This window comes from Mustela erminea, chromosome 6, assembly GCF_009829155.1.
Source record: "Mustela erminea isolate mMusErm1 chromosome 6, mMusErm1.Pri, whole genome shotgun sequence".
NCBI lineage: Eukaryota > Metazoa > Chordata > Mammalia > Carnivora > Mustelidae > Mustela > Mustela erminea.
In genome coordinates, this window is record NC_045619.1 from 67,740,812 (window position 1) to 67,768,394 (window position 27,583).

Here is a 27,583-nt window from a genome sequence, read left to right on the forward strand (position 1 = left end):
AGAGCCAGATCACCTGACCTCTTCTCTTTCCATTCCTTTCCTTCTCCTTTCTGCTTTCCACATTCCAAGCTAATCTGATTATCACCTCATTTCTGTTAACGTTAACCCACCCTTTCTCAGAAATCAAAGGAATTAATCTTTGTTATTTAGTAACAGGACGATATCTTTTTAAACATGTTTGCAGGTGCCTGGGTGGCTCAGTCGGTTAAGCATTCAACACTTGATCTCAGCCCAGTCTTGATCTCAGGGTCACCAGTTCAAGCCCTGCATTGGGCTCCATACTGGGTATAGAGCTTACATAAAAAAGAAATTAAAATTTAAAAAATAATACTGCTTGCATCAAAACAAACAGATGAAAACCATGACTCTTTTCTAGGCATATATTCCTTGGCCCTATAAGGCAATGTGGGAATTCAGTTTCTTGCTGCTTTATATATAAAGTCCTTAATGGCCAGATAAAAAGAGAAGGCCAGAATGTTGGGCACAAGAGGGAGAAGGCCAGAAATGAAGCTGAGGAAGTAGGCAGGGTCAGTTGAGGAGGGTATGTAGGTCTTGCTAGGGGTTTTGGCAGTGAGAAGCCATCACTACCACCTTAGCCCAAACACTACTTCATCTTTGGGAGTGGCATGAGGAGAGTGGGAATGTGTTAGTCTTGAATAACTCCCAGGTACAGTGTTGGTAAGTGGATAGATGATAGTGCATTTCACAAGATTGGAAATAGGAAAGGCTTGCAGGTGGAATGGGAAGAGAAGAAGCTTGGTTCTAGAACTTTGGTATCCAAGAACGTAAGGAACATTAGGTTGGAGTCATTTAAGTGTATGCAGTCGTTTAAGAGATTCTCAGAAAAGAGAGTCAGGCTTAGGATATTGATGTACAGAAATGTTAGTATAGATGCTATTGGAAATGGTGGGTGTAGTTGAGATTTTCCAGGAATAGCTATTGGAATGAGAGGGATAAATGAAATCAAGAATAGAATCCTGGGTAATATCACCCTTTAAAAGAAAGGAGGAGGAAATGTTGAAAAAGAAAAACAAAGTTGGGGGCATCACATTGCGTGATTTCAAGCTGTAGTACAAAGCTGTGATCACCAAGACAACATGGTACTGACCCAAAAACAGACACATAGATCAATGAATAGAGAGCCCAGATATGGACCCTCAACTCCGTGGTCAACCAGTCTTCAGCAAAGCAGGGAAAAATATCCAATGGAAAAAAGACAATCTCTTCAATAAATGGTGCTGGGAAAATTGGATAGCTATATACAGAAGAATGAAACTCAGCCATTTACTTCACTTACACCATACACAAAGATAAACTCTAAATGGATTAAAGACCTCAATGTGAGGCAAGAATCCATCAAAATCCTGGAGGAGAACAGAGACAGTAAGCTTTTGGACATCAGAGAAGATAGGCAGTAACCTCTTTGACATTGGCCATAGCAGCTTCTTTCAAGACACATCTCCCAAGGCAAGGGAAACAAAAGTGAAAATGAACTTTTGGGACTTCATCAAGATAAAAAGCTTCTGCACAGCAAAGGAAACAGTCAACAAAACTAAGAGGCAACCCACAGAACAGAAGATATTTGCAAATGACACCACAGATAAAGGGCTGGTATCCAAAATCTATAAAGATCTTCTCAAACTCAACACCCAAAAAACAAATAATCAAGTCAGAAAATGGGCAGAAGACATGAACAGACACTTCTCCAAAGAAGACATAGGAATGGCTAACAGACACATGAAAAAATGTTCATCATCATTAGCTATCAGGGAGATTCAAATCAAAATCACACTGCAATACCACCTTATACCAGTTAGGATGGCAAAAGTTGACAAGGGAAGAAACAACAAGTGTTGGAGAGGATGTAGAGAAAGGTGAACCCTTTTAAACTGTTGGTGGGAATGCAAGCTGGTGCAGCCACTCTGGAAAACATTGTGGAGGTATCTCAAAAAGTTAAAAATAGAATTACCTTTTGCCAGCAATTGCACTACTGGGTATTTACACCAAAGATACAGATGTAGTGAAAAGAAAGGCACCTGTACCCCAGTGTTCATAGCAGCAATGTTCACAATAGCTAGATTGTGGAAGGAGCCGAGATGCCGTTCAACAGATGAATAGATAAAGATGTGGTCCATGTATACAATGGAGTATTCCTCAGCCATCAGAAAGGATAAATACCTACCATTTGTACTGACATGAATGGAACTGGAGGAGATTATGCTGACTGAAATAAGTCAAGCAAACAAAGACAATTATATAGTTTGACTTATATGTGAAGCATTAAGAGTAGCATGGAGGACATTAAGAGAAGGACGGGAAAACTGAAGGGGGGATATTGGAGGGGAAACAAGCCATGAGAGACTGTGGACTATGGGAAACAAACCGAGGGTTTCAGAGGGGAGTGGGTAGGGGGATGGGTGAGCCTGGTGATGGGTATTAAGGAAGGCATGGATTACATGGAGCCCTGGGTGTTATAGGCAAACAATGAATCATGAAACACTATATCAGAAACTAATAATGTTCTGTATGGTGACTAACAAAACATAAATTTAAAAAAAAAAAAAAAGGAAAAGGAGAAATCTACAGAAATGGTTTGAAATCAGGTGGTCTGAAAATGGGACATGAACACAAGGTAGCACATTGACTCACAAAGGGGACTGGGACCAGTGGCCCCAAAGAACTGAACACGCAAGGTACAGCCATAATTGTGAGTCCAGGATTCAGCACTTAGCAGGTCACCAACGGCCTTACCAAGAGCAAGTGGGGGCCCCACATGGGCATCGGTAGTTGGAGTAGGCTGTGGGATTACTACCTGAAAAGTCCGTACGCTGCAAAACCACATCGGAGTCAGAGAAGCAGTGATTTAAAGCAGCTCGGTCTAAATGTCCTGTTCTGATCCCTATCTTACGCACGATGAGAGTGAAATATTAGTTCTAGAACTCAGGGGGAGGGAGAATGAAAGAAACACTGGCGCCATTACAACTCACGTTGTCTCACTGTCACGCTAAACAACGTCACTGATACCCTCAATACACTGCACTTGCTCTTTAGAAGAGATGATGTATGCATGTGTGTGTGTGTGTGTGTGTGTGTGTGTGTGTGTGTGTGTGTTGGTTAAAATGTCCTCCAAGGTTTCCCACGGCTCCTCGTACTTATACTTGCTCTCCTAGCTCAGTGGCCTTGCCTAAAAGCAGGAGCAGTAAAGGGCTAACAGGAAATCCTCACAGGTGCCAGTTTGTAAAAGCAGATCTTGATCTGTCAGCCGGGGCTTTGTTCTAGCTTGTACCCGCTCTGTGTGGTGCTTTATGGTTTTCCGGGAAGGCGTGCTCTGGGATCACAGCGATGCTGCTAATTAAATGTCAGTGGGCCTGGGAGCTGCAGCGAGGCGTTTGCGCTGATTGCTGAGACAGAGGCAGGAAGGAGAGGCGCATCCACCTTCCCAAAGCTCATTAGGGTAGGCAAGGGCTCGCCTTCGGACCGCGTCGGCGTTCAGACTCTAAATGGATGCTGCAAGAGGGCCCACAAATGAGCTCCAAAAGGAATAAACAGCATATGTCTGTATGGTTTTAACAGAGGACACATTCTTCTGGCAAGTTTTCCTTGAAATTGTTCCCCTCTGTCATCCCCTATTTTATGGACTGTTTCACTGATTCTGGAAGTGCCTCCTATTTAACTTGTTTTTAAAGTTGATCACTCGGGGCGCCTGGGTGGCTCAGTGGGTTAAAGCCTCTGCCTTCAGCTCAGGTCATGATCTCAGGATCCTGGGCTCGAGCCCCGCATCGGGCTCTCTGCTCAGCAGGGAGCCGGCTTCCTCCTCTCTCTGCCTGCCTCTCTGCCTACTTGTGATCTCTGTGTCAAATAAATAAAAAAAATTAAAAAAAAAATTTCACTTATAAAGTTGATCACTTCCCCATGTTCAACATTGCCACAAAACTAAGCGAGAAGTTCTCCAAAATAATAAATTGAACGCATATCTCGAGAAAAGATCAATGCTTTGGATGTAGGTGGTAATAGGCAGCCGGGTCGTTTCTTGCTCCCCCCGAAGGCCCTGACATTCTTTCTCACGGCTGCAGTCAGAGCCCAGGGCAGCCCAGGAAAACTCAGTCTAGGAGTCGTCATCTGCCTCCCCCTGGGGTTACTCTGAGCTCCGTTTCTCGTGAGTGGCGTGCTTCTTTAACCAGTTATCAAGCTAGAAAGCTGGCATTCGCTGTGACCCTTCCACTACCGCCATTCACACAGCATGTCCCCTCCGTTCTGCCTTCTGGATGTCTCTCAGAGCTGCCCCGCTTCCTAATCTTCCTGCCTTTCCTCCTCTTGCCATCCTCATGTCCTGCCCGGACAACAGCAGTGGCCTCTTGTTTCTCTGCCTCTGGTCAGATTCCTTTCAGTCCACTTTCCACAGTGAAGTTAAAGGGATTATTTTCAAAGGTGTCTGTCTCCTCATTCAGCATTTCCCCCGGCTTCCTATAGAATAGCGTAGGCACTCGCTGGCCTGACTCGGAGACCTTTTCACATCATGTTCCTGATTCCTCTTACTTTTTTCTATTTTTTGAGTTCATATTTAGTATAACTTACTTTGTATCAGGTGAGGTGTCTCATCCAATCCGCTCTGAGGTGAACGTTAAAGGTCGCCGTTATTAACCTCATTTTGCAGAAAAAGAAAGTGAGGCTTAGTGAAGCTGTTAATTTGCCCGTGTTGGTTTGTTAATAAGTTGGATGGAAAGGATTTGAACCTGGGTCCGTCAGAGCCCGTGACGCTAACTGTGCAGTCCTCCTCTCTAACCATCTCTGTCATCATCTGTGCTCTTTTTTGCACTGTATGTTCTAGAATCTGCCCACAGTCCTCACTACCCCCTTGTCCCAAACCACCATCTCTCACTGGGATTATTGTATTAGGTCTCTGTTCTCCCTGCTTGCATTCACCCGTGCCTTCCTTTGTGTCTTCTCTAACACAGTGGCTGCTTTAAACCCTTAAAAACATAATTGAGATGACGTCACCTGTCTGCTCAAAGCTTTCTGATATTCCCAGTTTCTGAGCAAAAGTCAAATCTTGGCGTTGGCCTCAAAAGCCTCTCAGGATGACCCGGCCCCTCTGTCCCCCTCACCCATCTCTCTGGCTACCTCCCTCCTGACTTCTCAAGCCTCGTGGCTGTGCCTTGAAGTCAAGAAATATTGCTGTGTGTCATTGAATTTACTGTTGCATCTCCCTTTTAACTTTCTGCTAAACCAGTCAGACCATTTGATCTAAAACAGCAGCCTCCATTGCCCAAGGGCTCGTTACTCCCAATCAACCACTTCATTTTTCTTCTTAGCACTTGCCCATCTGTTTGTGTCTCCTCCACTAACAGAAAGTCAATCCATAAAGGCAGAAGGTTTGCCTGTGTTGGTCACTAGTATAACTCCAGTTCCTGGAGAATTTACTAGGCACACATCAGGGATTCACGAACTGTTTTGTAGTGAGCATACCAGGCATGCCCTAACTGTTGTATTCAGCTCATGATTGCTTAGGTTATAAAGAACATTGTTTTGTTGTTGTTTTGGATTGGAGTAAGTGAGTCTCCGTGTTATGCCAAAATTACATACGACCTGCGTTACGGATCTAACAATTTATAGATGACTCAGGACCTCATTATATATCACCAAAGAAGCTTGCCATACAGGCAACAACTGTCTGTAGTATCTATACATTTGTATATGTATATATCCATACCTGTACCTTTCAGTGTCTTCTCCACCAGTTAGCTGTATAATTTTCCGAGACAGGAGAACAAGGTTTCCTAAATGAGTTTGTCTCTGAATTTGATTTCCTCCCTTCCTTTCTCTTCTTTTCATGCCCTCCTTTGTCTTTTCATTTGCAACCTGGGTAATTTAACTTCTGAATGACGAGATAACATTTAAAAGGGTGTTGGATGTCACAGAACGAACAAGTAACAAAATACATCTGTTCAGAATTCTTTGTCTCTTTCCACTTTGATTCAGCTGATCTGAATCCTTACTTAGCGTTGAAATTCACCTTGCCACCTCATTTCCTCCTTTATTAGGTTTGCCTTTGAAATGCAGAAGTTCACTTGAGCAATAATTCTCTCCTTTTGAGAACCACTCTAGCCAACAAAAGCTGACCTTTTTTAAAGCAGCTGTTGATTAGACAGTTAGAGGTAGAGGCAGCGTTCCCTGATATTTCTCAGTCTGATGTAACTTGGAAATAGAAAGCCGTAACAACCTGAGGTGGAAATGCTTTCAAGCAATTGAGCTTCAAGTTCCTGAAAATTGTCTCGGAGCCCTTCTTCTCAGTTCCGCACACTCCACCCCCGATTTTGCAGCTGGCTAATTTGTGCACTTCCATTTGGATTCCTGAGCACACTGGCAGTGTGAGAACTGTTGTGGAACTCATCATTATAATTCCAAGCCTTTAATTAACCCACTCAAAAGTGGCTTTGTCACGTCGATGAGCAACAGCAAAGCCATTGACTCGTTCTTAGACTAGGTGTGTCGTAGAGGAGAGGAACCGAGTACGACCGTGCTGCTCGCTGAGCCTGGTGGGTTGGGGAGTGCAAGGAGTGTTACGAACGCGGATCCCCCAGTAATTCTCTTTGATACGGTACTGCAGGTACTGCTGTGATTTCACCGTTAGGTAAATTAGACATAAAAAGGTCAAGTGGTTTGTACATGTTCCTGCGAAAGGTCAGCGGCAGAACCAGAGATAATCCCTCGGGGTGAATAATAAGCCCACTCACTCCGACAGTCGCTTTGAGAGCAAGGACTCTCTTAAGTTTTGCCAGTCAACCGTAAGACCTATTTTAATATGGTCAAAGGCCTCAAAAAGATGATTCTTTTCACCTCTTGACGCTTGCCCTGGGTGGGGGGGAGAATTACTAGGAACAGTGAAAGAATTAGAATGCTTTTGAAGAGAGAAGTGATGGCATCATTCTTTTTTTTTTTTTTAAGATTTCATTTAATTAATTAATTAATTAATTATTATTTGAATTCAGTTAGCCAAGATATAGCACATCTTTAGTTTTTCATATAATGTACAATAATTCATTAGTTCAGTATATCACCCTATGCTCATCATATCACGGCCCTCTTTAATGCCCATCACCCAGTTATCCCATCCCCAGACCCACTTCCCTTTCCGCAACCCTCAGTTTGTTTTCCCGGAGTCAAAAGTCTGTCATGGTTTGTCTCTCGCTCTGATTTCTTCCCATTCAGTTTCCCCCCCACTAGCCTTATTATCCTCTGCACTATTCCTTATTTATTAATTTGAGAGGAGAGAGAGGGAAAGAGAGAGAAAACATGAGGTGAGCGGGGAGAGGGAGAGAGACAAGCAGACTTCCCACTGAGCGGGGAGCCTGTCACAGGATCCTGAGATCATAACCTGGGCCGAATGCTGATGCTTAATCAACTGAACCACCCAGGTACCCTGTGATGGCATAATTCTTACTTTCTTTATGTTGTAAATAAATAATTACTTTATTCCAGAAGTAGGAATTAAAACATCTTTAACATTTACAAATTGTACTTCAACATTTCCTAAAAATCAATCTCTTCTGGAAAATTAAACACATATACAATTAAAAATTGATCATGCAGAAACATTCCATGCCAATCATCCATTCAATAAATATTTATTAAGGACCTGTTGGGTATTGGACACTATTCTGGAGGTATGGGATACAACAGTGAGTGAAACAAAATTCCTGTCCTCCTGAAACTTATATTGTAGGCAAGGGAAACTTACTAAAATCAAATAAATAATACTGTACACTCATGTGTCATTATCTGAATTGACATGGAGAAGGATCCTTGGGTTCTGCTGGTATTACCCAGATCATGTTTGAAAAATCACTGGGGGGTTACTGGGCTGTCCTTCAAGGTCCGAGAGAGGCTGCTGACCCGGGCACTCAGAGGTACCTTCAGTCCCAGCTCAGTGAGGGGTGTGGGGGAGTCACCCACCTATGGGAAAGGAAGGGCTAGGTGGTGACCGCCATCAAGCATCACTGGGACTGGGGTGAGGGTAGGTGCCATTGGAACTGCCCGGCTGTCCTGAAAACAGAGGGCCCACCCCCTAAATGCCTTTACTTGACTTGGATATTGAACCCTGATTATAATATCTGTATGGCATCTTTCCTAATCCAGCCCTGAGCCCTAGGGAAGCAGGAAAGCGTGGCTGGCCTTTTGCACTGCTTTGTCTCCAAAATAAACTACTAAAATAAAATAAAAAAAATTTTTAAAGGAGAAAAAGAAGAAAAATCACTAGGGAGGGAACATGGATGGGAAATATCCAACACATTTATTTGTAGGTACTTGACGGAGCTATTAAAGTAATATTATCCTCTCATCTCTGGATCTGAAGAAATCCATTACTTCCTCTATAGGAATAGCGAGACCTAGAAATTTCAAAGACTTATCTTTATGAACATCAAAAAGAAATAGGGTCTGAAGAAATGTCTGTCTTTCATCACTTCTATAGAACAAAAGCAAAAGCTCCAAGTATACATCATTTTGGGAGTTTCCTAGAGATTAGTTGGTTGCTACTTTCTTTTTTCTATTAATGTTTATTTGTATTTTGGATAACCACACGAAACATGTAGAATTCATTTATTTTCTTGCTTCTCACCCAGAAATATTTTATCTGTTTTGAATAGGATACTGCAACAATGATTAATATAGAATATATTTGTGATATACCGATTTCAGATAAGATGACCTACTTACTATTTATTTTCATGTAGTTTTAGTCATTCAGGAAATATTGGTATATATTTATCAGAAGCAATTAAGCATTAAATTATATAATTAAATTTTGCATGAAAATATAAAATGACAGGTATTTTCCCTTAAAATGTTAAATTATTTATAAAGTCCTAATATACATAGCTTTTGAACTATTAAAACCAAAGAAATTATGACGTGTTTTAGTTAAGCAAAATTGAACTCAAGAATAAATTTGACTTAAGGGAACCTGGGTGGTTCAGTTACTTAAGCACTTGACTTTTGATTTTGGCTCAGGTCATGATCTCAGGGTTGTGAGATTGACCCCCATGTCAGCCTCCGCATTGGGTGTGGACCCTGCTTAAGATTCTCTCTCTCTCTCTCTCTCTCTCTCTCTCTCCTCCCCATCTCTTACAAATAAATAAATATAGATAAATAAATAAATTTGACTTAAATAATTATAGGGAAAATCTTGTTTTAAAAGGTAATATTGTTCATCTATACTTTTCATGAAAATAAGCATCTAAACTAATTTTATAAGCCAATGTGTAATGTATATTTTGATATATAATTATACAAACTTCCTTATAAGCTAATTTTTACTTGAATGAGATTTTAGTACAGAAATATTTTTAAGAGTGCAAAGTGACTTTAGAAATTAAAGCTATAACCAATTAAAGCTATAAATGACCAATATTTATTTATTTATTTATTCACATTTCAGGTTTTTGCTTAAATCCCAGTTAGTTAACAAATAGAGTAATATTGGTTTCAGGAGTAGAATTCAGTGATTCATCACTAACACACAGCACCCAGTGCTCATCATGAGTGCCTTCCTTAATGCCCATCCCCCATCTAGCCCATCCGTCACCCACCTCCCCTCTGATAACCTTCAGTTTATTCTCTATAATTAAGAGTCTGTTTCTTGGTTTGCCTCTCTTTCTCTCTTTTTTTTTTCTATGTTCATCTATTTTTTTTTTTAAGATTTTATTTATTTGTTAGCGAGAGAGATACAGAGCGCAAGCACAGGCAGACAGAGTGGCAGGCTAGAGGCAGAGGGAGAAGCAGGCTCCCTGCCGAGCAAGGAGCCCGATGTGGGACTCGATCCCAGAACGCTGGGATCATGACCTGAGCCAAAGGCAGCCGCTTAACCAACTGAGCCACCCAGGCGTCCCTCATCTATTTTTTTTTTTTCTTAAATTCCACATATGCGTGTAATTATATGGTGGATAAATGACCAATTTTTAAAAACTAAATGGAATAGTTTTTATATGTTTGATCCCATTACAATAAAAAAAATTGTTCAAGAAATTATTTACTGATATGAAGAATATCTCATAATGCTTACTTTTTTTGTAGAAAAGGGAAAAACTCCTTTAAAAACAGTTGCTTCTTTAGTTTTTTATTTTAAAAACAGTGGATTCCTATCTGGAATCTAAGTTGGTCCTGGTGGTAATATTTTCTATTAGGACAGTGGTTCTCAAATGTTGGCAGGATTAAAATCACCTGGAGGGCTACCAGGGATGCTGGGCTCCACCCACAGAGTTTATGATTCTGGAGGGCCCTGAGGTAGGGCCCACAAACTTGCATTTCTGATGAGTTCCCGGGTGATGCTGATGCATTCGGCCTAGGAACCACATTTTGAGAACTGTTCTGTTCAATGAATTTTAGCAATCATTAGGAAAGCTAGATTCTTTATTACAACATTTTGAATGCTTTATGTCAAAACCATAGTGCAGGGGCACCTGGGTGGCTCAGTGGGTGAGTCCTCTGCCTTCGGCTCAGGTCATGATCCCAGGATCCTGGGATTGAGCCCAGCATCGGGCTCTCTGCTCAGCAGGGAGCCTGCTTCCTCCTCTCTCTCTGCCTGCCTCTCTGCCTACTTGTGATGTCTCTGTCAAATAAATAAAATCTTTAAAAAAAAAGAAAAAACAGAGTGCAAATATAACTTACTACTTTAAGTCATTTCAAAATGCATTGTTTCTCATGGGCCATTTATGTTGTTTTTTCTTTCCTTTGCCTTGCTTTGAAGGTTGATCCAGCAAACATATTTTCAAACTTACTATAATAAGACTAAAGGTCTTTTATTGTTTTTACTGCAATTTTAGACAGACCCTAATGAATAGGGGTCTAGATCATCTGAAAATTGAGGGGTTTTGTTTTGGTTTTTTTGTTTGTTTGTTTTTTTTCTCATTTTGGTGAACTTCTTGTTATTTTTTCACATCTTTATCTTAGTTTGGCCAGAATGGAAATAATAAATTTTTGATCTTAAAAAATTTTTTTTGATCTTTAAGAACTGTAAAAAAATTATTTTAGATCTTGGATGAGTAAAACCTACATATATATATATGTATATATATATATATATACATATATATATATATATAGAAAGAGAGATTGATTTGAGAGAGAGTGCACACGAGAGAGAGCATGGGTGGGGGGGCGGGGCAGAGGGAGAGGGAGAAGCAGACTCTCCCCTAATGTAGAGGCAGGACTCCATCCCAGGACCCTGAGCTCCTGACCTGAGCTGAAGGCAGACATTTAATCCACTGAGCCACCCAGGCACCCCCTCAAACCTATATTTTTTCTAAACTCCTTTGATGAAGAGGCTCTAATGTAGGGTAATGCTGTCATTCTAGGCTCCTTCCTTCAGTTCATGGAAGGGGGGATTCTTCTCTATGGTTGGATTCTTCTCTATGGTTGTGTGTATGTGGCAGGGATGAGGAAGTGTTTATCTTCCTTTGGGTCTGAGGCCTTTTGTCTGGTGGTCCATACATCCTCCACAGCCACCTCACAAGGCTCTCCGGGATTTATATCCTTTCTTTCCTTGGTTTCCTGAACCACCTACCTCAGAATAACACCCACTCTCTTCTCTTTCCTGCCTTTGCCATGCTTTCCTCTTGGCCATGCTTCCTTTGAGGCGTTCTCTTTGAATTCTCAAGAGACTATTTGGCAAATCCAGAAAAAGAAACATTATGTCTTTCTCTTTTCATTCCAGTTACAATCCAAATTCCGCAAGACAATATAGACAACTGTGTTTGACTAGGGAACAAGGAAGTCTAAGAAGGAGAAAAAAAGAATAAGAATTAACTTAAGAAAGACAGACTTTCCTTCTAGTCCATTTCATGACACTCTTTGGTGGAGAGTCCTTACTTTCCTCTGCTTCCCCGTCTCATCTACAATACTGTATGCGTATTGTATATGTAATATCAAACCCATTTCTGAAGTACTCTTCCACATTTCCTCCCCTCCCTTCACCCCTCCCCTCCAACTCTCTAATGTTCTCACTCCTCTTTTGGAAATGCCACCATTTCTGCATCTTTCACTGTTTAACTTCAGATGTAAGTTGGATATTAACAGGGGTTTCCTGAAGCCTGGATTCTATGGCCTGAAGTGGAGAGGGTGTTGTCCTGTCATCTACTGGGCATGCCAGAAGCTGATAGCATTGTCAAGTGTCTAAGCGCAAATATTCCTCCCACAGTGACTATCTTCTTGCTGAAACCACACAGTTCAGTCTCATGTGAGAAATCCTTTTCTTCTTTATAGCATGACTTTGGCCCTACTCCTAAAAGAATAATAATTCTAGCATCGATATTCTAGAGGAACAGGTGTTTCTTCTTCGGGCTGTTTTCTTTATAAGGAACTGTTTAGTACCGAGTAGCTCTGGACACTTGGCATCATTCCTAAATCGATCCTCTTTATCCCTCCATTTTGTTTTCTCCCCCCAATAGAAGGGAAAGGAGTGGGTAAAAAGATCTTAGTTTATCATGCCACAATAAATAAAAACATTCCTTTACACCGGGTGTGGTATTGGCTTCTTCTATAGACTGAATGTTTGTGTCCCCCACCCCAAATATATATGTCGAATCCCAACGTCCAATGTAATGATGTTTGAAATTGGTGCCTTTGGGAGGTGGTTAGGTCATGATGTGGACCCCTCATGAATGCAGTGAATGCTCTTATATGAGAGACCTGAGAGAGCCCTTCCCTTTCCACGCATGAGGTTTTAGTGAGAAGATACCTGTCTATGAGGAAGCGAGCTCTCCCCAGACACCAAACCTGCTGGTGCTTTTTATCTTGGACTTCCCAGCCTCTAGAAGTGTGTGAAATGAATTTGTGATATATATATATATGAAGTGTGATATATAAGCCACACAGTCTATGGTATTTTTGTTTCTAGCAACCCAAACAGACTAATACAGCATCCCAGGATTACTGTAACAAATTACCATGATTTTAATGATCTAAAACAGCAGACATTTATTTGCTAACAGTTGTGAGAGCCTTTCCTTAAGATCAGGGACACAAAGATGCCCACTCTCGCCACTGTTGTTCAAACATAGTCCTAGAAGTCCTAGCAACAGCAATCAGTCAAAAAAATAGAATAAAAGGCATTAATATTGGCAAAGAAGAAGTCAAACACTCTCTCTTCACAGATGACATGATACCTTATGTGGAAAACCCAAAAGACTCCACCTTCAAATTACTAGAACTCATACAACAATTTAGTGATGTGGCAGGATACAAAATCAATGCACAGAAATCAGTTGCTTTCCTATACACTATACATAGAAAGAGAAATTAGGGAATCAATTCCATTTACCATAGCACCAAAAACCTTAAGATACCTTGGGATAAACCTAACCAAGAAGGTAAATGATCTACAGAAACTACAGAACGCTTATGAAAGAAATGGAATAAGACACAAAAATATGGAGAACCATTCCATGCTCGTGGATCAGAATAATAAACATTGTAAAAATGTCTATGCTGCCCAGAGCAATCTATACTTTTAACACCATCCTGACCAAAATAGCGATGGCATTTCTCAGAGTGCTGGAACAAACAATCCTAAAATTTGTATGGAACCAGAAAAGACCCTGAATCGCTCAGGAAATGTTGAAAAAGAAAAACAAAGCTTGGGGCATCAGTATGACCTCATCTTAACTGAATACATCTGCAAAGACCCTATATTCAGGTAAGATCACATTTATAAGTATTTGGGGTTAGGACTTGAACACATCTTTTTGGTGGACACAGTTCAACCCTCAGCAGTACTCTCCATTCAAACTCCTACTTGGGCATGTAGTATGGTTGCAAATTCTAGGCCTGTGTCTTGCTAGCCATCTTCTGTGACTTTCTTCATGCAGGTCCCTCTCTCTGCCCTCAGAATGGCTTCCTCACACCATCCTCCCTACCTCCACCCCCACTTATGGACATTTTATCCATTCTTTAAACCTTTCTCAGACACATTTCTTCCGTGATTCTTATCCTAATGCTACCAACCAGATGGGATCCCTGCGATTTCTGTCCTTATTTTTCCTCATATTAATTACATGTCAGTAATTGTTCTCATGCCACCAACCAGAAAGTAGATTGCTTGAAGAAGGAGAATAAGCCTTATTTATCTCTATAATCCCCTCAGTAGTTTTTTTTTTAATTTGTTTTGTTTTGCACAGAACAGAATCACAAAATAGAGAAAAATAGATGTTTTGAAAATATAGGGTTTGTGTATTTTAAGCATTTTAGAAAAGGGAAAACCTTAGTTTACGCTCTCTTCTGCTGATTTCTCTCTTCTCCAAATAGGAAGAGTGTTTGGTGTAAAAGCATTGGACAGTTATTAACGTAAGCGTATGAGCCAATTATTCTGACTTCAGGCTCCAGCTCACTTTGTGATCTTTGGAAAGGCAGTTGCTGTGTCAGTTTTACCAATTAATAAAAGTGGAACTCACATGAAAAAAATCACATACGAGAAGTGCCAAAGAATAATTATTGTTGAATATCATTCAAGTACAATTGCTTGATTTTTTTTTTTACCCCATCCTTATTTGCACCCAAACTGAAATGAACATCAGAATCCTAATGATAAGAAGATAAACGTGAATGTTTTAATAAGGGATGCTGCTAAAAATGAAAAACCTAAATCTGTCATCTTTATTCCCCAGTCTTGGATTTAAAAACTGCACAGTGTTACTTAAAGACTCTGCTGGAGGTTTTACGTGTTTGTGTGTGTGGCTTGTACTTATGAGCATATATGTATTTTATGTATATGCACAAATTTTCATTCCTGTTTAAAGTTGCGTATGTATTTAAATTACAAAAATGTCATTAGTAATGAAGTACATGAGTTTCCTTTTTTCTTCTTAACACATAAGGAAAGAATCCCTATCTGTTCATGGAAGTCTTTCCCTATAGGAAATATGTCTTTATTCTTTTATAAGGCTAACTATCCACCAAAGCTTTGATTCCTTTCTCACTAATATATATGCATATATCTGCCCATGTATTACATTGCATTTTTAAAACTTTAATGTTGTGGAAGATGATAAATTATCTCAGGCTAGTTTTTCTCTTTGTAACAATGAACTACTAAGTGTTTTTTATTGCTCAATTCTTTTGTCACTACTAAGTAGTTACGGCAGATGTAGGCATTATCTCCACACCATGTATAAAACAATTGCTACAATTTTGCCAAATAAAGAGTGCCATGGATTATAAGAATTTCTAGGACCCAGAGATTCCCTACCTATGACATTATTCCTTTTTAGTATTCAGCGATGATGCCCATATTCAGATTTTCATTATTAGCAGCACTGATTGATGGCTGGTTTTCCAGACCATGTTGTGTAGTGTCATCAGCTAATTTCGAGTGCTGTTGTGAGGGTCTCTGTGAGCTAAAGTTGGATATCATAAGATGACTGTCCTTGTATGTCTTCATTAACTCTTTTTAAGTTTTTAATTAAGATTTAAATTAGAGCTCTCATTGTGATGGATTTCCACAGATGTGCTGTACTTGTCTAGAAACTTACCAAGGCTTTTCACATTTGGTTCCCCAAACACACAATATTAAATGATGCTATTGCTTCTTTGGATTCTGGGCTTGTCTTTCTTTATTTATGTCATATAAAAGGGAGTAGGAGAGAAAATTGGCTGAACTAAAGAGCCCATCATTAAGAAAAAACTGATCCTTTTGATTGGCAGCCTGGCCATTCTAGATAACATTTTTTAAAGGCCTGCATATATAGGGTACTAAATCTTTTTAAACAACTACTGGGCAGGTGTTAACTAGTCTCTGAGAATTTGTACTGTGCTTCTAGTAAACTATAAATTTCGGCCCAAGAGCTCTATATTGATATCAGTCATTTCAACATGTTTTAGAATCCTTGAGATCTTCTTTATTTCTTTTAGACCTTATCTATATAATAGAGATGCTACCCTTGCTTCACAGGGTTCAGGTCCATGTTTACTAAGTACTCAGTTCCTTTTCCAAATAGCTTAAGATATAGCAGAAGAAATGTAAGTATACAAAATAACTATGAAAGAAGGAATAATATTAAAATATTTTATTTCTGCAAACCATACCATCATCTGATGTCTAATTGTGTTTCTTTGCTCTATCTTTTGTCAAGGAGGAAAAAGAGAGATAACTCACTACAGTTTAAGTTTTGCCCACATAAAGACATGATGAATGTCATTCACTGACTTGTTTCTTTGGCAAATACTCATTGTGTTTATTTGGTGTACCAAGTTCTGTTTTTGACTCTGAAAATCTAGAGGTTAAGGCCAGACCCTCTTCCTTAAAAATGTCATAGGCCACTTGAGAGCTAATATCTACTAAGATACAGTAGGAGGAGTTTTGCTATCTAGGTTTGTGTAGGGCACTATCTGAACATAGATCGAGGAAGAGCAAACTAGCTTACTGAGTCAGGAAGGGCTCTCAGTCACAAAGAATGTAAAACATATCCAGGTATAAAAATGGTACAGTTATTTCTATTTCATTTTTCCTTAGAGCTTTCAAATTTTCCAAGCTAGGTGGAGATGACATATAGAATCATGGATAAAAATATTTTTTAAGTGTTTCAACATGTGAAAGGAGGCCGAGGCATCTTGTTTTTTTAAAGTACCTTTTAGAGTGCCACTTATCTGCAAGAAAACAAGACAAATATAGAATCATCTCATTAGCACTGCAGGAAAGAAAAGTCCTGGTATGTTTCTGTGAAATAGGATATACTAAACGAACATTTTATAATTCCCATCTTTAAAAAACCCTCCCTTTTACCTTATCCATTTCTCTAGTTTCCACCCTATTTCTTAGCTCCCCCTTTTCAAGAGTTGCCTATATTCATTGTTTATACTTCTTATACTTCATTCTTATGTAAACTCACTACAATTAACCTCGGTATCCACCGCTCCCTGAAACTGTTGCTGTCAAGTTACCAGTGACTTGTGAGCTGCTCAACCCAGTGGCCAATTCCTGGTCCTCATTTGATTCAACTGCCTGTTGTGCCTCTTGACACAGATGATCGCTCCCTCCATCCTGAACTTCTGTCTTCCTTTGGCTGCCAGGACAGGTGTCACAGGTTTTGTTCTCACCGCCCTCGCCCAAATTTCTCCATCTTCTTCAGGATGATGCCTCTCCTCGTCCTAGCTTTTACTGGTAATCTTTGGATCTCTTTTCTCTGACTCAGCTCACTTTTAGGTCATCCCGTGAAGTATCATGATTTTAACTAGCAGGCATATACTGACAACCCCTAAATATATAGCTCCAGTCCTGACCTCTGCTCAGAACTCCTGAAAAACATATCCATCCAACAGCCTGCTCTCGTCTCCTTTCGCATGATACATCAAATTTCACGTGTCCAAGACCAAAGTCTTGATTTTCTCTCCCGAAATATGCTCCTTCTGCATTTTTCCTTAGTAAAAGTGGCATTTCTGAACCTTTGCTTGTTCAGGTTAATATTTTTGCAGTCAATCCTAACTCCTCTTTTTCTCATGCCCCAGATGCAAACTGTAAACAAATCATGCCAATTTTACCTTCAACAGACTTCTTAAAACATATGCTAATGTGCCCAAATGATTACAATAATTGTATCTTTTGAAATGCATTTAGATTTTTAGAAGTATTTACAAGTCGCAACAAATTTCACGACTACAGTTTGTAATAAAAATCTACAATTCACATTTAGTCGAGAATGAAATATAAATGGTGTTCTTGAGTTAGATAGAAATACCCCTCCCTGCAAGCCAATTCTAAAATAATAGTTTCAAAAATGATTTGCTCTAGAACAGCATCAACGGAATGGATATTTAATTTACCATGTTATCACTTAGAAGGACAATGCTCATTAGGCTTTATAGGTTCTGGATTATTCTTTAACATTTATCTCCATTCTTTATAATCACAATTTGAATTATCATCTCAAATGTACAAAGATTTATTTCTTGCTTTGTAATGCTGATAAGAATACTGACTCTGGAATCATTCCGCTTGAGTTCAGTAATGGCTTTCTCATTTTCTAGGTACATTATCAAGGACAAGTCCCTTAAATGTTTGGTGCTTCAGTTTCCTCAGCTGTAAAATGAGGGTAATGCCAGTGCCTACCTCAGGATTTCCTCGAAGGATCGAATGAGATCATGTTCTTAAGTGTTTAAGATAGACACTGGCACAGAGTAAGAGATAGGAATGGGGCCAGGAATAAAAGAATTACATGGAGATTCTTTGATTTTGGAAGCCCTCAGGGAACTTGAGGCATAAATAGACTATCTGAAAGGTTAAAGACATTGCAGTGTTTCAGGAATTGCTCAAGACAGCCAGAAAAATGGCATGTGAAGACAATATGTATTAGTTATCTACAAAGTGAGAGAACTAGCTAACAACTGTCATAAACATTCAAATGAGAGAGAAAGATTACTTCTATCAACAGCAGTTGAAGATCATTTGTGGTGAAATTTTCTCTCTTTAAATGCCCATTTCGAATTACAATAAAACTGAGATAAAGCATCCATTTTGACATATGAAGCATAGGACTTCAGTACAAACTGCTAATGTAGGGTTTTGATTAGATGCCATAAGAGAAATTCTTCTACTTATTTATGTAACTAGGAAGCTGTCATTTAGATTGGTACTGCTACCCTACTGAAGTATCACACTCTTGATGATGTTTGATGTGCATGTGGCTTAAATTTATTATAGGGAGCATTGTTTGTATATCTCTGTGGGCATTATTTCTTCCCAGTGCAATCATACATTTATCTAAGATACTAACTTAATCAACAAATATTAATTGAGCACCTACTCTGGGCGAGACACGGTCTTCTCATGCTAGGAACATACAGATTGATGTAGTAATAATCGCTGATCCTCATGATTTCTTTATTCATTCCTTTCCATGGACATGCTTTCCTGAAGCATGATTAATCAGCATTAACCCCACCACTGTGATGCTATGAGCACAAGTAGGCAAAGTAATTTCAAAGTTTGACCTCAGAAAAGGGGGAAAAAGAGACCTAAACCCTTCTCCTTCTCTTTCCTTCTAGTTGGCTCGTCACAACAAACTCTTACAGCAAATGCTCAAACCAGGATCAGATCCAGATGACGGGGATGAAGCCTTAAAATACTACGCCAACCACACTGCACAGATCGAGGTAACCATCACTCATTTCTCAAAAGGGATCAACTGTGAAAATACATGTTCCCTTTCTCTTTCAGACCATTTTCATAATTGTTTCCTAGAACAGTGAAGCAGAATTGAAAAACAGAAACTGTAAAAGTATACATCATGTGTTAAGATGCAAGAAGTGATCTGTAAGAAATTGAGGTGTATTGCCTTCAAAGTCATCTTTCTTTGTTGGCCAGAAGAACTCTGTGTAAATTTTCTTTTGTAATTAACCTTATTTGTGTTTTGTGTTGGTCATGGAAGCAATCATTATGGAGCAGTAATGTTTTGATGAAAAAATTATTATAATAGAAGCTATCATGCAAGAAAAACATTCTCGGTAGAAACTTTAAAAGGCTCGTTACAAGAGAGATCTCTGTGTAAAACAGGGTTCAAAAGTGTGGAAGGCACTATGAAGTTTCATGGCAATAACATAGACCTGGAGTGCTTTAGCAATTCCCATTTTCAGTACGCAACAACTGACCTCCCCACACCCCCTCCATGAAATATTATTTAATAGCTGTTGGCAGTTCAAGATGAATAGGTCAACATGGACCTATCATTATGTGTTGTGAGACCCATCTGGCTGTCATTTACAAGCTCTGGTATCATTTTGACACTAGTTGGCAGAGCTAATCAGGCAGAAGTGAGCAGAGTAGTTGACGCTTGTCACTCGTAATTTACATTCATACATTTATTCATTTTGACGGATATTTTTTAGTTTACAGCAGAATGCAGGATGCGTATCACTGCTATTAACTCTCAGGATATATAATCACTATACCTTGCAGTTTACTATTGCCAAACGTTTGGAATAATGAACATGTCACAAAATTGGCCTTTTGCTCATGTTTATAAACATTAATGGTACTGCAGCTTTGGTGGGAGACTCGACCTAGGAACCCATAAGCTGGACTGCACCAGAAACATTGCTTATTGCATCAGGTGCTTGGAGCTGGAGAAGCTGGCCACCTCAGGAAGTAGGAGAAGTTGATATGGATTTATCACCAAACCACTAAGGTTTTAAGGAAGCACCCAGAAGTCATGGTCCAAAGCTATGTAATTAGAAGGGATAGGAATAGCAGGTGGGCCGAGAGGGCCAGAGGAAAGATTCAGTTAATAGCTGTGTCAGAGCTGGGACTTTCGTCTAAAGTTGGGCTTTTACTGGTTCCCAGCAATGAGGGGGAATTTCACTGGAATTACATAAATTTGGTAAATGTTTGCTGATCATTTACTCTCTATAGTTACATACACATACAGAAGACAATTCCATGTACTAAGTGCATAAACAGAAGGCCAAGGAAATGTAGATAAAACAGCAATTAACTGTGCCTAGAGAATTTCAGGATGGGTTTCACAGAGACAGTTGCTATAAAGAATATATTAAATATTGAGTAGGAATTTCTCTATTGAAGATTGGACACAGAATTTCAGATAGAAGTAAATAAAGGGAAGGTGTGAAACCATGAGAGACCCTTGATACTGGGAAACACACTGAGGGTTGCAGAAGGGGAGGTGGGGGATGATCGGGTAACTGGGTGATGGGCATTAAGGAGGGCATGTGATGTGATGAGCACTGAGTGTTCTACAAACTGATGAGTCATTGAACACTATATCAGAAACTAATGATGTAGTAGATGTTGGCTAATTGAATTTAAATAAAACAAACAAACAAAAGAACATACAAGGGGGGGACTCTTTTCAAAAGATTATTCTAGTTGCTTTTGGAGAAAGGATTCGAAACGAGAATGGGGGCATTGGATGCAGGTAGATCAGATGAAAGATATATTGTTTTAAAATTTTATTTATTTATTTATTTATTTATTTGACAGAGAGACAGATCACAAGTAGGCAGAGAGGCAGGCAGAGAGAGAGGGGGAAGCAGGCTCCCTGCTGAGCAGAGAGACCAGCTCATATGCCCTACTCAGAGAGGCCTCTCCCCCATCAGGTAATCAGTAAGTTTATCCCATTGTCTTCCCATAGCACTTTGGTTGTGCTGTTAGTATAATATATCATTTTGGAAAATGTATCTTATGTATCACTTGTCCCTTGCTAACACTGTGCCTGGAGCATCCCATGATAATGGTTATTATTGAAAATCATAATTTTTCTAAAGTTATAGACTCAAAGACTCTGAGAAACATGAGGACTTTGTGGATTATCTGGTTTACTTACCCATTCAAGGATAAATTACTCTGTAATCATCTTTACTTTAAATTGTTCCTGTGACAGAGATCTCACGACTTCAGAAGAGAACAGGTCCAATTTTGAATAACTTGAATAATTAGAAAGTTACTTTTTATAAAGAACTCACACTAGCCACTTTAATGTCTCCCCACTCTTCAGAACATTTGCTCCTCTGTTAGCATGATGGCTTGGCTGTCACATTTGAAGAACCATGATGATTACTGAACTAAAGGCTCTTAGAGATTGGGATGTTTTGTGTTTTCACGTTGTGTTTTCATTTTGAATTCCCCAGAGTTCCTCAAGGAGTAAATAAGCTTTTGTTGAATACATGTATTGAAACAATTATCCATTTGGCTTTTTACAGTTAATACACTCCCACCGTCTGCCGTAATTCCTCCTGTTTGTCAGTGCCCCTTGTAGAATGTGATGACCAGAATCAAACGTAACATTTCATAAGGGGACCGAATTGTTGGATCTATAATAATGAAAATTCTATTTCTTTTTTTCATATTTATTTATTTGAGAGAGAGAGCATGTGCACACAACCATGCATGAATAGGGGGTGAGGCAGAGGGAGAGACTCTCAAGCAGACTACCCACTGAGTGTGGAGCCCAGTGTGGGGATTGATCCTACAATCCATGACATTATGATCCAAGCTGAAATCATGAGTCGGGTGCTTAACTAGCTAAGCCACCCAGGCACCCTTCTGTTTCTTTTTTTAAATTTATTTTTATTTTTATTCTTTTTTTTTTTTAAAGCAAAAGCAATGCATCCTTTTTTCCCACATGCCATCCACTGACTCTGGCAACCACCAATCTGTTCTCTATATCTATGAGCTCATGTGTCTATATGTGTGTATCTATATGTGTGTGTGTCTTTGTGTGTGTATATATATATATATATATATATATATATATATATATATGTATATATGTATATATTCAGATTCCACATATAAGAGAGATCAGGTGGTATTTGTCTTTCTCTATCTGACTTATTTCACTTAACATAATGCCCTTGAGGTCCATTCCTGTATTGTCACAAATGGCAAGATATCATTCTTCTTTATGGCCGAATAATATTCCACTGCAAATGTGTACCACAATTTCTTACCCATTCATCCATTGACAGGCATTTAGGTTGTTTCCATATCGTGGCTATTGTAAATAATACTGCAGTGAACACAAAGGTGCTGATATCTTTTCAAATTAGAGTTTTTGGGTTTTGGGGACAAATATGCAAAAGTAGAATTGCTGGATCATTTAGTAGTTCTTGTTTTAATTTTTAAGGAATATCTGTATTGTTCTCCACAGTAGCCACCCCAATTTACATTATCACCAATGGTGCACAAGAGTTCCCTTTTCTCTATATCCTCATTAATATTTAATATTTCTAGTCTCTTTAATAATAGTCATTCTAACATGTGTGAGAAGATATCTCAGTGTGGTTTTGATTTGAATTTTCTTAATGATTAATGATGTAGGGCATCTTTTGGTGTATTTGTTGGACATTTTTGTGTCTTTTTTGGAAAACTGCCTATTCATATCTTCCACCCATTTTTTAATCAGCTTGGGGTTTTTTGCTATTAAATTCTTTTTTTTTCTTTTCAAGTTTTTATTTGAATACTAATTAATGAACATATATGGTGAAATTGGTTTCAGGTGTAGAATTTAGCGATTCACCACTTCAATTTAACACCCAGTGTTCATCACAACAAGTGCCATCCTTAATGCCCATCACCCATTTAACCCATTCCTTATGCACCTCTTTCCATCAAACCTTAGTTTGTTCTCTATAGTTAAGACTCTCTTATGGTTTGCTTCTTCTCTTTCTTTTTCTTCTCCTATGTTCATCTGTTTTGTTTCTGAAGTTTCACATATGAGTGAAATCATGCAATATTTGTCTTTCTCTGACTGACTTATTTTGCTTAGAATAATACTCTCTTGCTCCATCCATGTCCTTGCAAATGGCAAGATCTCATTCTTTTTGATGGCTGAATAATATTCTATTATATATATTTACCACATCTTCTTTATCCATTCATCAGTTGATAGACATTTGGGATCTTTCCATAGTTTGACTATTGTTGATAATGCTGCTACAAACATTGAGGGGCTTGTACCCCTTCGAATTTGTATTTTTGCATCCTTTGTATAAATACCTAGTACAATTCCTAGAATGTAGAGTAGTTCTGTTTTTAACCTTTTGGGTTATGTGAATTCTTTATATAGTTTGAATATTAGTCCCTTATTGGATATTTGATTTGCATATATTTTTCCCATTCAGTAGCTTGCCTTTTCATTTTGTTGATGGTTTCCTTTGTTGTGCAAGAGCTTTTTAGTTTTATATAGTCCCATTTTTTTTTTAATTATGGCTTTTGTTGTCAGATCTAAATAATCATCTTCAAGACCAACGTCAAGGATCTTACTGCCTGTTCTCTTCTAGGAGTTTTTATGGTTTCAAGTATTATGTTTAAGTCTTGATCATTTTGATTTATTTCTTTTACTTTTTTTGTAAGGTAATCGTCCAGTTTCACTCTTTGGCCTGTAGCTGTCCAGTTTTTCCAAAACCATTTATTGAAGAGGCTGTCCTTTCCCCATTGTTTATTCTTGGTTCCTTTGTGGTCAATTAATTGGCCATATATGCATAGATTTATTTCTGGGCTCTCTATTCTGTTCCATTGATGTGTGTTTCTGTTTTTATGCCAATACCACACTGTTTAATTACTATAGCTTTGTAATATAGGTTGAAATCAGGGAGTGTGATAGCACTAACTTTGTTTTTCTTTCTCAAAATTGTTTTGTCTATTTGGGGTCTTTAATGGTTCGTATAAACTTATAAATTTTAAACCTGGTTGTTCTTTTTTTTTTTTTTTCAAGGCTCTTTGCCCTCTTTGAAAAATGCCTTGGAATTTTTATAAACATTGCATTGAATCTGCATATTGCTTTCAGTAGTATGAATACTTTAAAAACATTAGTTCTTCCAATCCATGAGCATGAAATATTTTTCCATTTATTTGTGGCTTCTTCAATTTCTTTCATTAATGTCTTATAGTTTTTAATATATAGATCCTTTTCTGCCTTGGTTAAACTTATTCTTAGGCATTGTATTCTTTTTGATGCAATTCTAAATGGGATTGTTTTCTTTATTTCTCCTTCTGATAGTTCATCATTAGTATATAGAATTACAACAGATTTTTATGTATAGATTTTTGTAGACTGCCACTTTACTGGACTTGTTTATTATTTCTAATAGTTTTTTGATGGGATATTAAGAAAACTTAATACCATGTCATCTAGGTATAGTGACCATTTTACTTCTTTTTTCCAATTTGGATGCCTTCTATTTCTTTTTCTTGCCTAATTGCTCTGGCTAGGACTTAAATACTATGTTGAAAAAAAGTGGTAAGTGATAACATCATTGTCTTGTTACTGATCTTAGAGGAAGAGCTTTCAGCTTTGAACTGTTGAGTATGATGTTAGCTGTAACCTTGTCATGTATAGCTTTTACACTGAGATAAATTCCCTCTATATCCCCTTTGTTGGGAATTTTTAATCATAAATGGATGTTGAACTTTCTCAAATGCTTTTTCTGCATATTTTGAGATGATTATGAAATTTTTATCTTTTATTTTGTTACTGTGTTGTATCACATTGACTGATTTGGGGCTGTTGAAACATACTTGCATCCCCAGAATCTATCCCACTTGATTGTGGCATAGAAACATTATTTCTTAAATGCATCCTGAGATTTTTTTGTATGTTTGTTTGTTTGACACTGTTGGATCAAGCAAAACTTTCTTCCCACTACAGTACCAAATAGATCCAATTTTTCTTTTGTATGATTGATTTCTTTAACCTATGTTCAAGAATTTTATTTATCACAACTAAATTTTATTTTGTGTGTTTTATGATAATATCCTAGTATGTAGTTTGCATATTTAACATATCATTTAGGATAGCTTCAATTACAGATAACAGAATAGAATACCAGATTGTCAGTTGTTTGAACAATAAAAATATTTTATTATCCCACATAAAAGAAAGTCTAAAGGTACCAGTAGTTCTACAGTTGAGTCGATGACTCAATGATGTCTTTAAATATGCAGGTATTTCCCATCTTTCTCTAGGTGTTCCTTATTATACTGGTGATATCTTACCTCGTGGTTGCAAAATGGCTGCGAGCATTTTAGGCATTGTGTAAGGTAGTGTAAGAACACTACCTTTTGTTCTACATGGAAAGAAAGAAGACACAGGCCAAAAGAAGAGTTTTTGTGTTGTGTATATAGTTTTTTGTTGTTATTATTTTATTTGCCTGATGTGGCTTTCTGCATTTTCTTGATTCCCTTTCCCCATATCACCAGGCTGTTTTTACTTGAGCCACTGTATCAGCCCAAGGTGGTGGGGAATAAGATGACCCTTCTGGTTTACACCAATCCTGATTCTTTCTTGAGGGTTGAGCAGAATATATGAATAAGAATCTTGAGATTTAGTCTATACAGACCCTTGTTACATAGTAAATTTCTGTGAAAATATTCATCCTGGTTTTTTTTGTTTTAGTCTAACATTACACTGTCACAGATACCAAATAAGACAAGTTCAAAATAATGAATATTTACATCTGGTGATATACTTGAATGGTTATGAAACCTACAAAAATATGTTTTACCATGAGTAGGAAAGCATTTTAATGATAAAAAGCACCTTTCTCTGCAGAAGTCAGGGCACATCATGGTGAGTATGTCCTTTGGTCGCCAACAGCAACAGCTCTTTTAGGAAGACCAAGCTAAGAATCAGAGACAGATATACCAGGAGCTGTGTTTAAGGTTATGAAGCCAATCACTTAGTTCTTAGTTTTCTGATGTAATTCATGAAAATAAAAAGTGGGCCAAAGTTTAACATTAGTCTAGAAAGAATAAGGATTTGGGGTTTTGTTATTTATAAGATATTCATGATAGATTCATCAATTAATTTTTCTTAAAGACAACAATAAAAAGTAGTACATTAAAGGATTACTTTAGGTATTTCAAGCTGGCATATTTTTCCAAACCTGAATTCAAAAGATACATTCATAAGCTCATGCTATAAACAAAAAATAGTACAAGACTGAAATGTCCAAAGGCTAAAAGAAATGCAAATTAATATTTTCAGATTGTTCGGCATGATAGGACGATGGAGCAAATAGTTTTTCCTGTCCCCAATATATGTGAATACCTTACACGAGAATCCAAGTGCCGTGTGTTCAATACAACTGAAAGGGATGAACAAGGAAGTAAAGTGAATGACTTTTTCCAGCAAACAGAAGATCTCTACAATGAAATGAAGTGGCAGAAGAAAATCAGGAGTAAGTACAATAAACCAAAATGGTTAGTTTTGAGCATTATGGTAGATAAATTGGTTCTTTGGAACACATAATAGCATTCATTCAAATCGGTTTTTAATTTCTTACCATCTGATGTTACTGAAGTCACTTATAGGCTTAAGCACGTAAGCTCAGTCTACACCTGGGCGAGAGCTGAGACACCTGCGGCTTAATAAAAACAGAAGACTAATTAGATCATCTTTTAGTGCTTATCCTATAGTTTTATAAATACTATGAAATGCAAGGTTGCAGCTGTCTATTTCAGCTGCTGGACAGCTGAGCTTTGCAGTCCTTGAATAGGTTCGGACTGGTCTTCACAATCAGTGAACAGGATAGAGAGATATCAACACCACCTCTCTCATCCTCTGTTGTCTTAGGATTTTACGATGGAGTAGATCGTTTAATGTTTTCTTGAAAGTCATCCTTTCTTTCAACATATCTTTACCTTGCCAAATCAGACTAAAAATTCTGGGACACTTATATTCCAATAAGGCAATGTTACCATTTTACAGTTAAAAATTAGTATGATATAGTTCCCATTACTTACATCTCAAGGGTCAAGTCTTTGGAAATACGGAGTTTTCAAACTTAAAAATTTTGAAGTTTACACTAAGTAAACTTGGTTTGTTTGTTTTTGGTTTGTTTTCCCAGATACAGAGTTTTAACAAAATATAGTAGGGAGACACTCTTGATTAGGTCTTTTTTATCCTTAGGGGAAGTTTTTTAGGCAAGCAGGCCTATGTTCTCAATACCTCTATTCAACAGTGCTTCTAGTTTCCTAGGAACTTTAATGATCATGGTTTATGAATTTGAATGGAGCTTGAGATGTGCTGTCTTTGGATATAAGATTATGGCATGTATTGTTAGACTTTCTTATCAGAATATT

At 38.2% G+C, this 27,583-nt stretch overlaps 1 protein-coding gene across 2 annotated transcripts in view; it reads left to right on the forward strand.

Moving 5' to 3' along the window:
- ITPR2 (inositol 1,4,5-trisphosphate receptor type 2) overlaps positions 1-27,583 on the forward strand; it is a 497,678-nt gene that overhangs the window by 368,833 nt on the left and 101,262 nt on the right. For both annotated transcript variants that reach the window (XM_032347608.1, XM_032347610.1), the window contains exons 46-47: positions 19,030-19,137; positions 26,487-26,679. In XM_032347608.1, the coding sequence (XP_032203499.1) occupies positions 19,030-19,137; positions 26,487-26,679 (301 nt within the window). The remainder of the gene's footprint in view (positions 1-19,029; positions 19,138-26,486; positions 26,680-27,583) is intronic.